The 14327-nt window shown below is 62.5% G+C and overlaps 2 protein-coding genes across 4 annotated transcripts; both read left to right on the top strand.

The window, feature by feature from the left end:
• Positions 1-934: 934 nt before the first annotated feature.
• CIRBP (cold inducible RNA binding protein) lies at positions 935-5769 on the top strand. 2 transcript variants are annotated; one of them, XM_082620757.1, is made up of 7 exons: positions 935-1057; positions 2114-2222; positions 2307-2413; positions 2507-2645; positions 2726-2807; positions 2924-2994; positions 5320-5769. In XM_082620757.1, the coding sequence occupies exons 2-7, from the start codon at positions 2120-2122 to the stop codon at positions 5322-5324; spliced, it is 507 nt and encodes a 168-aa protein (XP_082476883.1). In that variant the 5' UTR covers positions 935-1057; positions 2114-2119; the 3' UTR covers positions 5325-5769. The 2 variants fall into 2 exon arrangements, with proteins under 2 accessions (XP_082476883.1, XP_082476882.1); XM_082620756.1 differs by lacking the exon at positions 5320-5769 and adding an exon at positions 3371-4144.
• Positions 5770-5868: 99 nt separating this feature from the next.
• Positions 5869-9315, top strand: FAM174C (family with sequence similarity 174 member C; the record flags this gene model as incomplete). 2 transcript variants are annotated; one of them, XM_082620759.1, is made up of 3 exons in its annotated part: positions 5869-6967; positions 8065-8181; positions 8943-9315. In XM_082620759.1, coding segments are annotated over exons 1-3 (402 nt in total). In that variant the 5' UTR covers positions 5869-6683. The 2 variants fall into 2 exon arrangements, with proteins under 2 accessions (XP_082476885.1, XP_082476884.1); XM_082620758.1 differs by lacking the exon at positions 8943-9315 and having other exon boundaries at positions 8065-8185.
• Between the last annotated feature and the right edge of the window lie 5012 nt (positions 9316-14327).

Below are 14327 nucleotides of genomic sequence, written 5' to 3' on the forward strand. Positions count from 1 at the left end.
AGATGCAGGGGGAGGAACCAAGTGGGTTCTGGGTGTGCTGGTGGGCGGCTGGAGCACAGCAGTGAAAGGGAGATGGGGGGCTGAGCTGAATTTTGGGGTGCAGTGGAGACTCGAGAGTTGGGCACAATGATGGGTTTGAGAGTCCAAGTCGAGGTCAGCCTGAGGTTTAGAGCTGGGATGCAAAAAGTGTCTGGCCAAGTGACTGTGGGGTGTGGGTGCTGCACCAAACTGGGTGAAGTCTGGATTGGGGTGGGAGTTAGGTGTGGTTGCGGGTTGGGATTCGTAGGCAAACTGGGTTGGGTGAAGTTGCGGTGACCCAAAGTTGGGAAGCAGGAAGAATTGGGATCGTGGAGAATATTGGGGTCCACATAAATGGAGTTGCCTCAGTGTTAGGGTTTGGGCGGGCCTTGGGGCGGATCACACGAAGTGGAGCGTTGGGGTTCTGAGAGTTCTGGGGTGTCGGTTATGTTGGCAAGTACATAATGACTGATATCGGGGTTCACATGAAGTTGGGGTGTCCGAGAACTGGATCTCGGGTGGGTGTGGGGACCTGGGTGAGGTCGGTAAGTCGCCGACTGCGGGAGCACCGCAAAGGTCTGGGTTCCAGCGACTCCCAGAAGGTTCCCAGGAGGCTTGGGCCACTGGCAGAAGCCGCCCGAACCCCTTTGTTCTCCGCCACAGGCCGGGGGGGGGGGCGGGCGCGCGGAAGTGGGTCAGCTCCGCCCCGCCGAGCACTGGCCCCGCCTCCCGCGCGCGGGCGGGGGACTGCGGACCATGCGCGTCCCCGCCGTACACTGTGCCCCGCGCCCGCTCGCGGGAGGGGGCGGGGCCTGTACAGGCCCGGCCCCCAGCTCATGAATATGAGGCACAGCCACGGCCTCCAGGGCTTCGAATTGGCCGGCGCGGGGCGGAGGGGCGGGCTCGGAGGCGGGGCCTAGCGAAGAAGTACATAAGGCGGGCGCAGGGCGGCCCCCCCCGTCACTTCGTGCGTTAGGAGGCTCGGGTCGTTGTGCTGTGCCGTGTTCCCGCCTGCGCCAGGGACCTGCCCGACTCAGTGGTGAGGGCCCTGGCGGCACCGGCTCCACGGGCCCGGGGCGGCGGGCGGCCTGCGGCCTGCCGGAGGAGGCGGGGCGGCGGCGGCACGCCCCTGGGCGGGGGCGGTGCCGGGGCGGTCCCGGGGTGTAGTCCGCCCCGCCGGTGGCGAGGGGCAGCGGAGACCGGGCCGAACCGCGGTCGGAGGGCATCCCCCGTGGGCCAGGGTATTCGCGAGCGGGACACCGCCGCAAAATGGCGGCCGCGAGCGCGAAGCTGCGCCCTGCGAAATGGCGGGAGCGCCGAGTGCCCGGATGGAGTGGCGCGGGGCGCATGCGCGCGTGGGTGGGGCCAGGCTGGGGCTCCTCCCCGATTTCCCGTTGGAGTAGTGCGAGGGCGACACAACCCCGGTGCCACCCCCAACGCCCCAAGTTTGGGTCCCAGTTGCGTGGCTGCAGGACGCCTTCTGGCCTGTGTTTCGGAGCCATTCAGCGGAGGCTACCAGCCTGTAAAGGGTCGGTATAAGCACCGCCTCGCTTTGATATCCCGGCGCAGAGTCCCCGCCCCGCTTGCACAGCGCCCAGCAGCGGACCAAGCACGTTGCCACTCCGCCTGCCCCGCGACGGTCGGGTTAGGAGTTAGCCCCCCGCTGTTTGCAACGGGCAGAAACCAAGGTGCACTCAGCCCGTGACGATGGTGGTCGATACCTGCCTTCAGGGTGCAGCCCTAAACGTCCCACGAGGGCGTCCCGTGGCTGGAGTTTTGGGGCCCCACAGCCAGGCAGCACTGAGGAGTACTGCAGAACCGCGGTGTGGCCCCAACTTTCAGGGACCCCCCAGTCTGGGGAGCGGAGTTGGCCCAAACACAGAAAAGCGGCCAGGGACCCAAAGTGATACAGGAATTAAGGATTTGTTTGAATTAAGTCCTGGGTGTGGGCTTGGGATGGTTAAAGGGCAGAAAAATAGTTTCCTAACGTTTCCCCCCGAAACATATGTTATTTGTATAAAGTAAAGTGGGGGGGAGGCGCTGAGTCTCAAAGCCCCTGCAGGATCTCTGAGGCTTTTGCTGATGTTTGTCACAGGCCGCCATGGCATCAGATGAAGGCAAGCTTTTCGTCGGAGGGCTGAGTTTTGACACCAACGAGCAGTCACTGGAGCAGGTCTTCTCAAAATATGGACAGATCTCAGAAGGTGAGGCTGGTGCCAGACTGCTGGCTGAGTGAGGTTGCTCACGGGGAGGGCTGGGTGCTGACCACGGACCTCTCCCCTGCACAGTGGTGGTCGTGAAGGACAGGGAGACCCAGCGATCGAGGGGCTTTGGGTTTGTCACCTTTGAGAACATCGACGATGCCAAGGACGCCATGATGGCCATGAACGGGAAGGTGAGGGCCGGCTGCTCTGGGGTTCAGTGGGTCCGGGCTGCAAACCGAGGGCGGGAAGTGCAGAGGCTAACCGTGTCCACTTCTGTTCTCCAGTCTGTGGATGGGCGGCAGATCCGGGTCGACCAGGCTGGCAAATCGTCTGATAACCGATCCCGCGGGTACCGAGGTGGCTCTGCCGGGGGCCGGGGCTTCTTCCGAGGGGGCCGAGGCCGGGGCCGTGGGTTCTCCAGAGGTGAGTGCCACTTGCAGGGACAAGGTGGGGGCACTGCTGCAGGAGCTGACACTCACTTCTCCTTTCCGTCCCGTCTGTAGGAGGAGGGGACCGCGGCTACGGGGGGAGCCGGTTCGATTCCAGGAGTGGGGGCTATGGAGGCTCCAGAGACTACTACAGCAGGTACGGGCGGCGGTCCTGCACAGGGGGGCCTGGGAGGCTCTGTGGGGACGCTGGCACAGGGACTGGTGAGAGTCCCCCGAGGTGGCCCCCGGCGCTCAACTGTGTCCTTCCTGCAGCCGGAGTCAGAGTGGCAGCTGCGGTGACCGGAGCTCGGGCGGGTCCTACAGAGACAGCTATGACAGTTACGGTAAGCGGCGCTCCAAGGGCCTGTGGTGGGAGCTCAGTGAGCCTCGGTGCCCTCTGGGCAGTGCTCAGACCCGGTCACTATGTTTGCCCCGTAAGGGACGAGACTGTCCTCTTGGGTTTCGGTGCCAGCAGCCACTTCTGCCACAGAACGTAAAGGCAAAACCAGGCTGACCAAGGAGGAAAGGGAGAGCGAGGGCCCACCGACCAGAGCAGGCCGCATCCGTGCATGTGGGCCGTGCCCGCCACCCTCGGCCATGGGGGGGGTTGGTCGCTCCCGAGCCCCCAGGGCTGAGCCCCCAGGTTTGGGCCGGGAGTGGAATGCTGCCTCTCGTCGCGTGCTTCAGCGCCTTTACACTGTGCCTGCTTCTTGTTCTCAGCTACACACAACGAGTAAAAATCCTTCCTGCTCGAGATCGTCCTTCCAATGGCCGTATATTTAAAGATTTTGGGAGCTCCGCTGAATCGTTAATGTGTAGTGATCACACCTCCTTGTACCCACTTTTGTAGTCTTATTGGTTCTGATCTTGTCAAACACAGCCTGACTGCTTCTGGCCCCCAGATGGCCTCGTTATTACACTTTGCTTTTTAAGGAAGTGCTGTCAGTTTTTAAGAGTCTTAAAAACGTTTTGAAGAGCACTTCCAGTTTTACTTTTACCTTTTTACCGTGAGCCAAGAGGTTTTTTTTTTAGAAAATCACCAGGGGTTGTGAGAGTTTTGTTTTTTTGTTTTCGGTTGTGTTGCTTTTTTTCTTTTTCATTTCAGTGGGGTCGGCCCCATGAAGTTGGGTGCCCCGAGTCACTTCTCTTTGAGATTGAACAGACTCTGAATCTGCTCTTTGTCGGAAGCTGAGCAAGTTGTAGCTTTTTTCCAACTCGGTGTCACGTTTCTGAGTGTAGCGTGGTAGAACCGTGCGGGCGGCAGCAGAGCACCCGGGCTGCCCTGGCTCGGCCCGGGCCCCCACCTGTCCTGTGGGACCCACAGTAGACTTGCAGACATCCCCGAGAGGTTCTTGAAAATGTGTATTTATATTGTCCTTTTTTGCCGGAAGACGTACGCATATCCCGTCAATGTTGTATCTGAAGTGGTGAAGGAGTTCTTGTACGCAGTTTTCTTTGGCTTCACGAAGCCGATTAAAAGACCATCTGAATGAACCTCGCTCTGACCATCTCCCTTTGATTGCACCACACGCGCCCTGCAGGGGCTCGAGGCAGGCAGACCTGAGCAGAGAGGGCAGCTAGAGGACTAGGTTCGCAGTCCCTCCCGAGGCTGCCACAGCTAGAGGAGAAAGGCAGGGTCAGTAACGCTGGCTGGGCCCCTGTGACAGCCGACAGCCACCGGCCCCAGTTAGGCAAGCAGGTGGGTGACGGGAGCGGGCTCTCGGACCGCAGGGCAGCCCCGGAGCGCTTCTGGCCGTGGCAGCTGGAAGGCTCGATGGGGCGGGCAGCCTAGCAGGGACGGTGGACACGCGGGCGCCCGACGCTGACCTTGAACCCCTTAGTCTAGTAGCAGGCCAGAGAGCAGACACAGGCAGGGTCCCCGGGTGACCACAGACTGACCGGCTCATTAGCTAGCTCTGCTGTTGCTTTACAAGTTCTGAGCGTTCTCTGCTAGCCTATGGAAGCTGCAGCCCCTCGGAGGACAGAAGTGTTGTGCGCCCAACAGAAACCTCTGAGACGCAAGCTGCTCCCTGGGCTAGCTCATATGTGGAGATAGTCCTGTAATTCGAGGTAACTCCTTTTGCTCGTCCGCATCCCTCCTCTTGTTGAGAGCTCATTTGAAAGTAAAGTCGTGTACCTGGGGAATGTTCCTTTGACTTTTTCGCTTTTCGATTTTTCTTTTTCTTTTTTTTAAAAAAAAATCAAGCTAGAACTAAAGGCAGACCCCGGCCGTTTGCCTTTCCCCGCCTGCAGCCAGGCGAGCGGCCCGGGCAGTTGAGCAGGATTGGAGACAACCAAACGCCCCGCCTTTTGGAATTTTTTGTTCATCAATTGACTGTCTTTTCCAGACCTCTTTGAGTCACAGTCCTAACTAGCTCTCTCTGATGTCTGTTGCTGCCATGAGTTTTTTCTCAGAGCCCGCGCCGATTTCTAAGCAGCTCCATCCCAAGTGGGTAGCTGGCTCTGCTTAAAGAGTACAAAGTGGCCTGGCCCATCTGAAAGGCGCAGGCCCGCCCTGGGCATGCTGGCCCGTGGCGGGGCCTCTTGGGTTGGCCCCGATGACTAGCTTGAGACCCTCCTAGGAGCTGTGGATGGTTTCGGGGGAGTCGGGGAGGGGCGGCTGTGAGCTCAGCCAGGGTGTCAGGGTTAACACTCCTTTGCTTTGGCAGGTTGAATGGAAGCCAGTGCGACCCGGAAGGGTGACCCGAGAGCAACAATGACCTGGGGGTCACTGCCCCAGGAGGAACTTCACCTGGGAGCAACAGCCAGCGGCACAGCTGCCTGCCCTTGCAGCCCGTCACCTGTAAGTGCTTCTCGGCGGGGGAGACATGTGGCCCTGTGGCCCTGGCCCTTGCGGTGGGTTCTTCCCCGCCCTGGCTGTGTGACCCCTGTCGGGGGCAGCGTCTTCATCTCCTGCTCGAGCAGCCCTCGTGTCCCCCCTCTCACCTCTCCCGTCTTCCCAGCAGGTGCTTCACTGGCGAGGTTGGGGTGCGGGGCTTCAAGGTGCTCCAGGAGAATGGGCGTGTGGCGCTGGCACGGCGGCCAGTCCTCACTCGTGATGTGACAAGACAAATGTGGAAGGTGCATTTGAATAAAGGGATGGTGTGTCCACCCACAAATCTGAGTCTGGTGTGGGGTGCGTCGTGGAGGGCGGACACTGAGCTTCAGCCTGAGGCCTGGCCAGAGGGGCTGTGGCGGGGAGTCCACTAGAGATAGCCTCCTCTTGGGGCCTTCGTTCTGGCCACGAGCTGGATCCAGACCCGGAAGGCCAGGCGGCAATTCATTGCGCTCCCCCTGGGGCAGTTCTCTCAGGCCGAGGGAGCCAAGGAGGAGGTGGTCCCTTGGCGGCGTGTCCCCCAGGGCCAGGCAGAGGCCTTGTCAGAGTAACCCCGGGCACCTTCAGCTTGTCCGCCCCCGGAGCCGGCCTGCCTTTCCAGGCAGTTTGTCTCCAGGCCTGGTCTGGAGGTGCAGAACGTTGGGGCTGAGCCCCGGTTCCAGCTGCCTTGGGCTCTAGGCGGATTACCTCAAGTCTCAGCAGGGTGCGGCCGGGTGAGGTCCAGGTCACCGGTACCCCCCTTTTCCCACGGGGTGTGTCTGGTCCCTCCTGGCCCCCGCCACAGACGGGAGGGCCAGGGACACCGGGCCACCATGCTGGTGTCACCGAAGCCCAGGGCGACTAGGGGCGGGGACGCGAGAGTTCCAGGGCCCAGGTGGGAGGGAGGCCCGCAGGGCACGGTCGCGCCTGTCCCCTCATCGTAGCCCCCCTGCGGGGCGGCCGCGGTGCTCACGCTCCGGGCAGGGGACACAGAACTGTGGCTCCGAGCCTTCGGGGGCGGGGTGCGCGCGGAGCCGGTGGGGCGCGGGGTTCCTCCCCACTTCGGGTGAAGCGAGGTGAGCGGCCGGGTGTGGTGGCGGGCCGGGCGTTTCCGGGAGCCAGGCCCCGCCCCCGCGGGCCATTGGCTGGCCCCGCCCCCGCGCCAGTGAGTGACTGCTCCTCGCGGGGGCGGGGCGCGGCTACCGCTTCCGCCGGGCTATGGGGCTGCGTGTGCTGCCGCCGGGGCTCCTGCTGCTGTCGGCGCTGCTGCTGCCGGCGCGGCTGTGCGGTGCCGAGGACGCCGCGACCCCGTCGCTGCGCCGCACGCAGGCCACGCTCTTGCCGCAGCCCGCCGTGACGAACGGGAGCCAGCCGGGCGCTCCGCACAACAGTACACACCGTTGGCCGCTGGGATCGCCGGACTCGCCGCTTCTGCGTTCCCTCTACGTGGTCACGGGCCTCATCGTCCTGGCCGTGCTATACTTCCTTATCCGGGCATTCAGGTGCGTCAGGCGCACGCCGCCGCCGCCGCCCTGGCGCGGCCAATCGGCGCGCGCCGTGCGCCCCAAGTGTTGCGGCGCGAGAGCCCCGCCTCTCCGGCGCGGTGCGCCATCGTCACGTGGGTGGGGACGTGGGGGTGAGTGGGTGGGGTCAGGCAATCACGTGACGCGCCGCTCCTTCGGGATGTTGGGGTCGGTTTTCTAGACGCAGCCACCGAGACTAGAGGTTACGGGGTGATGAGGGCACCGGGAATTCCCGGGACCCTCTGCGGCTCCCCCAGCCCGGTGACGACGAGCGCAGCGCTCAGTAACCCAACTTGCATCTGCCTCGCAGGCCTGGCCGCAACCTTCCCTGTAGTTAACGCCCACAGCGTGACCAGGGCCTGGCGGGAGCCTGCCCCCCGCACCTTGCTCCTCCTGTTTCTTCAGCCCAGAGTTGGCCGTGATCATCAGTGTTTAGGTTCTGCACACGCTCTCCCCAAGAGTTGACCCCCTTGTCTTCCCCGCGGCATATGCCCTGCCTCCTGCAGGCCCGTGACCCCCTCCTCAGGCTCCTGTCCTCCCCGTTTGGCTTCCTCTCTGGGGCTGATCTCCAGAGGGCTTTTGTCACGCAGAGCTGATCATATCAAGATGTTCTGAAGGGGCCTTTTCTGTCTTGCATTGACACTGCTGTGGGTACACAATGTGCATCTCCCACCTGAATACGTGTCACATCCACCACAGAGGGTCCCGTGCTTTCCCTGGTGGTGGTCAGGAGCCGGGGCTTCTGCCCGTGACAGCCTTCTACTTGATGTCTTTGGCAAACTTTCTCTAAGGCTCAGTCGTCTCATTAGTAAAATGGAATTACAGCGCCCCCCTCCCAGGGGTCCTCGCCCAAGGGCCTACGCCCTGGGGGCCTGCCAAGGGAGGTGTCCACAGCAACTGATGATGATTGTGACCATTATGAGAAGAAACGCAGTTGGAACCGGAAAGTTCACAGCAAGACTCTGGGAGTCGAGCAGACGAGCATTATCGGAGAAGGTGGGAAGCAGGGCAGGGTGTCAGCAGCTCCACCGAAGGGCTATGAGAGGGCCTCTGAGCAAGCCTGGGTCTGCTTCCAGATTGAAAAAGCCGCAGCGGAGGAGGTACGGGCTCTTGGCCAACACCGAGGACCCCACCGAGATGGCATCGCTGGACAGCGACGAGGAGACGGTCTTTGAAACAAGGAACCTGAGATGGTAGGGCAGCCCTCCACACACCTTCAGGGGCTCCTTGGGTTGGGGGGTGGGGTCAGCAGGCCAGAGAGTTAGGAAGACTGTTGGCCAGTGAGGCCCTCAGTGCAGTCAGCACGCAACAGTGGCTGGGCCTGGCTTTGCCGTCGCAGGCTGTGTGGCCTCGTCCCAGGCACGTCCATCTCCCAAACTCAGTTCCTCATTTCTTTTAAGATGGGAACGGGCTGCAGTGCTTGAGTCAGTGGGCACTTGCTCTGGGCCTGACTCTGAAGGCCAAGATCAGTGTCAGAGATGGAGAATGAACTGCGAGGTGCTAGCAAAGCTGTGGGGGGGTGGGTCAGAGACGGCCTCTCCACAGCTCCAGCCAGGGGTAGAGCATCCCAGGCAGAGGCAATGGTAGAGACAAAGAAAGAGGGCTGACAACGGCAGTGACCCAGTGGCCACTGGGCGCAGGGCCAGCGACAGGGCCTGAGCGGGGAGGGATGGCCTGTTTAACCCCAGCTTGTCTGGGGCTCAGGCACAGTAGCTGAGAGACCACAGGACGATTCTGACTTTCCAAGCCCCCGAGGGAGGTGTGGGTATGGCCTGGGAATCCCTCTGGTCTCAGACGTCTCCTGGCTGGGGCACCCCTTTCCCCCAGGTAGGGAGTTGGCAGGGCCTGCAGGCTGGGGGTGGGGGCTGGGCAGGTTAGAGGCACAGGCACAGTGGGGCGGGGGCAGTGTGGGCTCCCCACCCAACACTTTTCACATCCTACCCCTTGTTTCCAGATGTATAGGTCGGGAAGGCAGCATTTCCAGCGGCCCTGTGGGAAAGACAAGAGACAGGGCCCCTCCCAGTGCTTGGAATGCCCTGCTGATTTTCCTGCCACCAAAGAACTTGTGTGGGGCCTGCCCGGCCTGCCAGAAGCCGCCCCAGCCCTGCCCCCGGACAAGACCGCCCAGGATACCGGCTGGAAGCCAGAGGGTCCCCGGCAGCAGCACGCAGAACTCAGGTCCCCTGGCCACGTTGTGACTTGTGCCGATCACCCTTCCTGGTGGGGATGCGGCAGCCCCAAGCTGAGGCCTGGTAGGCGGGTGGGCTAGGGGGCCTGTCTGGGAGCACCGTATCCCTGGGCTGAGGACAATAAAGGCAATCAGTGGTTCTGTAGCTGGTACCCAGCTCCACAGTGGGCCAGACCCAGCGCTCTGGCTCACAGGTGGGGGGCGGGCAGCAGACCTGGGCTCCATGTGGGCCTTAGTTCTCACACCTGTGACCATTTGGTCCCATCCTCAGGTGTCCAGAGGGTCCCGTGAGGAATCCCACAAAGGGGACAAAGAGATGGGGGAGAACTACTCCCACTTGCCTGGAAAAAGACCCTGCCAGTCATTGTTGTTGAGCCTAGGGAGAACTCCTATTCATCCAGCAAAGCTCCTGCTCAGGGCTCCCCTGTCCATAATGCCTTAAGCCTGGGGCCCCTAAAGTTCATGCTCTCTGCCTCACCACACTCACACCACTATTTCGGGGGTGTTTCCTAAGGAACCCCTGGCTGTAGTGTATGGGTCTGGAGCTTTCTGCAGCCTGAGGCTCGCTGTGCCCACCCTGCCTCTCCCCCATCAGCCTCTTGTGGAATCACTGGTGAACCTGATCCCCCATCCCAGGAAACCTATTCTGGCACTCAGGTCTCCGTTCTGGCCACCTGAGATCCATCGTGGGTACCTGAGTCCCACTGGGGCACCTGACCCTCATCCCAGGCACCCCAGTCCCATGGGGGGTACCTCAGCCCCCATCCTGATCACCTCAGCCCCATCCCCGGAATGTGAACCCCTTTCAGGCACCATAATCCCCTTGGGGCAATCGACCCCCACCCTGGGCACCTAACCCCTTTCCCACCTGAGCCCCATCCCGGGCACCTGCACCCCATTGGGGTGCCTCAGTCCTCATACTGGCCATCTGAGTTCCATACTGGGCACCTGAGTCCCATCGGGGTACCTCAGTCCCCATCCCTGGTGAGGGGCTTGATGAGTTCCTCTGTGGGCCTTGTTTGTAGGCGGAGTCCAGCTCTGGCCTGTTCCCCCCACCCACACCCTGTCATTGTGGTCCTGGAGAGTGGGAGAGGTGGGGCTGGCCTGTGGCTGCCCACAGCCTGAGGTCTCCTGGGGCTGCTGGCTGGAGGCACCAAGGCCGTGTCGTTAGGAGGAGCTGTCATTAGGAGGAGCTGCCACCAGGTGGCAGCCTTGTGCTGCCCGGCCTGTGCCATGCTGGCCTGTGGTCCCGGCGTGGCCTGAGGCAAACCGTTGTAGAGGTGGGGAAGTACTTCGAAGTCGGGGGCCCTGTTTCGCACACCTTCTCAACTCCACCTTGTTGCCATGTCTACCATGGGTTGGTCCCAGCCTGCTGCCCACTCAAGACCCATCAGCCCCTGCGGCCCGTCTACCTTGCAGTCCTGCTGATCCTCCTGGCTCAGCCTGAGCCTGGGTTCCTGCAGAAGAACTGTCATGGTCAGCTGGCCACCCCTCTCTCCAGCCGGGGTCCTCTGCGTTGGCCCCCAGTTGGCTTCCTTGGGCATCTCTGTTGGCAGCCCCCGACCCTGCCCCAAGTCTGCTCACACTTCCTCTTCCCCCTCTGGTGCCCAGCTGCCGCCTCCAGGAAGTCCTAACTGCCTTTGCCACCCCCATTCTTTGGGAGGGTCCTGTACGGAGTGGCGAGCCGGTCCCCAGAAGCCAGGGAGGGTTGAGGAAGTGAGGCCAGAGTCCCTGGGAGGCCCTGAGATGTCACGCCCCCTGACCCCCGGGCTCTGGCCGCCCTTTCTCCCCATCTGTTCCCCCTGTGGGTCTCTCTCCACGCATCTCTTTTTGTCTCTACGTCTCTGTCTGAACCTCTGCTCGTCTCCCTGTTGGTGTCTCTCTCTATTTGCACTGCCTTTCAGCCTCCATGGGTTTCTGTCCCTCTCTCACTCTGTGTCCGTGTCTGACCCGCTGGGACACGCTTTTTTTTGGGGGGGGGGGACACGCTTTTAACAGGCGCTCAGACACCGTCCACGGCCCGCCCCCAGCCCCCACCCCGTGATCTGCGCCCCTTTCCCACAGCTCTGAGCGATTTCTCGAGCTTCAAAAGGCACATTAATTACTCTAATGAGGTCAGGAGAGACCCGGCGCTCTGCCATCCGGAGCCGGGAACACACCGCGCGCCCCCGCAGCCCCGCGCCTCCTGCCCTCCCCCTCGGGTGGGGGGAGCCCCGCCCGCTTCCCGGCCCCTGCGCCTGTCAGCGCCGTCCACGCGCGCACCGCAACCCCGGCGCTAGTGCCGAGTAATTGGCAGCCCCCGCCAAGGTTAATGCACTATTAGCGGGAAGTTCTCGGCGGCTAAGAGCCGGGAGAGGGGCCTGTCAGTGCGAGATGAAAGGCCCCCGGGCCCGGATGGCTGGAGGGCCGCGTGTGCGTGTGCGTGTGCATGTGCATGCCGGCTCGGGAGGCCTTCCTGCACCTTCTCCGCACTCACACACGGGCACAGGCATGACACGGCTGCGAGGACAGGCGACACGGTCGCCAGGCGTGCGGGACGGACACAGGGCACAAGCCCACACGCGCGCGCACATGGGTGTCGCCCGCAGCGGGTCCCAAGCCCGCGCCGGGTGAGAGTGCGCAGACCAACAGCCCGGCGCCCTCGAGGCCCCTCCCACCACTTCCGTCCCCCAGCCCCCACCCTGGGAGTGCCCACTGGACACGCAGCAAAGCAGCCCCTTCGGCCCGGGGGCCACGTTGGGGGTCTCTGTCTCCCGGGAGGCTCGCTGTGCGGCTAGACGGCCCCGCCCCCAACCTCGGTTCTCCGTCTGGGGACTGGGGCCGGGAAGGGGCGGGGAAGCTGGTCAAGGCCAGGCGTCTTCCCTGTAGGTGGGAGCCCCTCTGCTGGTTCTGACGTGGTCTCCCTCGGACGTGGCCCCCGCTCTCCTGGGGTCAGCAGGCGAGGGAGCTGTGCCCTCCCTGGGGTTCCTAGGACCCCTCCACTGATCCCCGATCCTACTCGGGGGCTCAGCCCCGCCCCGAATCTCTTCTCTGCGCTGTCTGAGCCGCCACCTCCCTTCTCCACGCAGGCCTTGATGTCCTGGTCCGGACAAGAGTGGCGGTCCAGGTGCCCACTCGGGCACGGCTCCACCCAGAACTGTGCCACCAGTATGGTGACCATGACTAGCTTTTTTTTTTTTTTAATTTTTATTTTTGGCTGTGTTGGTCTTCGTTTCTGTGCGAGGGCTTTCTCTAGTTGTGGCAAGCGGGGGCCACTCTTCATCGCGGTGGACCTCTCACTGTTGTCGCCTCTCCTGTTGCGGAGCACAGGCTCCAGACGCGCAGGCTCAGTAGTTGTGGCTCACGGGCTTAGTTGTTCCACGGCATGTGGGATCTTCCCAGACCAGGGCTCAAACCCGTGTCCCCTCCATTAGCAGGCAGATTCTCAACCACTGCGCCACCAGGGAAGCCCATGACTAGCTATTTATATCCACGTTAATTAAACGTAGGTGAAGTCTAAAGTCCTATTCCTCATCGCACTGACCACATTTCATGTGCCCAGTAGCCATGTGGAGCTTCTGGTGGTGCCTGTGTTGGACTTATCCATCCTTGTGGGAATTTCTTTTGGACAGTAGTGGTCTAGCCCCCAGACTGTCAGGTGACCACTGGGAAGAGGGGGTCTGTGTCCAGGGCCCTGGGGCTGGGAGGGGGAGGAGGGAGGAGGGGGGGTGGAATAGCTGGGTCCGGCGCTGGCCTGGCTGTGGAGCTTGCAGGAATCTGAGGTCCGGGCTGAGGTTTCAAGGGCCTGACTGGACACTGGACACGAGGGTGGGAATTTTAATTTACCAGCAAGGGAAAGGGACAGGTTCGTTTATGCTCGGTCACAGCCTGGAGAACTCTCCTTGAGACCTGCTCTGACCTGGTTCAGTGAAGCCCCAGACCCGCCAAGGCCCCCCCACCCTCCCTGGCGACCCCTTCCCGCATCTTGAAAAGCGCTCGAACCGGAGCGGGCGGTGGACTGCGTCCAATACTTTCTGTAATGAGAAATTTTTGCCCGCATATTTTTAGCTTTCTCCAAGGCGCTGTGGCCTTTGAAGGTTGAGGGGGCGCTGGTCGCTGAGGCCAAGCCCTGGGAATTTACCCTGTGGACTGGGGCGACAGGTAATGGGTGGTGGGCACTGGGCCGGGGGTCAGTGGGCAGAGGGTGATGGGTGGTGTGTGATGTGTTGCAGCTCGTGGGAGGTGGGTGACCAGTGGTGGGTCAGGAGCCAGTGGGGGTGGGCAGGGGCCAGTGGGTAGGGGGTGATCGGTCAGGGTTGGTGGGCGGTGGGCAGGGGGTGCTGGGCACAGACTAGGGGCAGGTCTGGGCCTGGCTCAGACAAGACCCTCCCTGAATCTGAGGTGGACCTTTGAGCCCAGGAGTTCAGACTGCAGTGGATGGGGACAGATCCCATCAAAAACCCTGCCCTGGGTCTGGGCCTGGGGCTGACAGTCGACCCTGAGTGACCCCTGATCCTGACTGAGCCTTGAACCTAAGACTGACCCCGGTCCCCAAAGTGAGCCTGACCACTGACCCTTGATTCCAGCAGAAGCTTACTCCAGAACGACCCCTGACCTTAGCTGACCCCCCCCCCTCCGCCGGCAGAGCCTGGAGGCTGGGATGGCCACCCACTCTGGGAGGCAACAGAGCCTCTTGGGGGCCCACAGCGGGGCCCATCGGGCAGGGGACCGCGAGGGCAGCTGGGCAGCTGTTCCCGCACCCCCGTCCCCGCCTTGCCCGGGGCCGGACCGTGGAGCAGCTCTGCCCTCCCCTCCCCTCCCCGGGGGCCCCTCCTCCGGGAGCACAGCGGGCGCAGAGAGGTTGAATGGGGGACGGGCGCCTTTGTTCCTGTCCCTGCTCGGGCTCTGACCTTGAGAGAGAGACAAGAACAGAAGGAAAACGGAGCTTCTGCTCAAATCCGCTCGGCGGTGGTGGCTCTCGCCTCGGTGGCCCCTGCATGCAAATGAGCCGACCCATCCAGGCCTTTGCCGGATGTCCCCTCACCTGCTGTGCCCTTCTGTCTCCCAAACCCCTGCAACCCTGCGGGTCCAAGTCCTGGTGGGTGTGACAGAAGAGACCCTCACCCCTCCATGAGGTCCCATGCCATGGAGGGTGCTCTCGTCCCAGGGCAG

The sequence above is a fragment of the Mesoplodon mirus genome (assembly GCF_964341445.2).
Source record: "Mesoplodon mirus genome assembly, chromosome: 5".
Taxonomy (NCBI): domain Eukaryota; kingdom Metazoa; phylum Chordata; class Mammalia; order Artiodactyla; family Ziphiidae; genus Mesoplodon; species Mesoplodon mirus.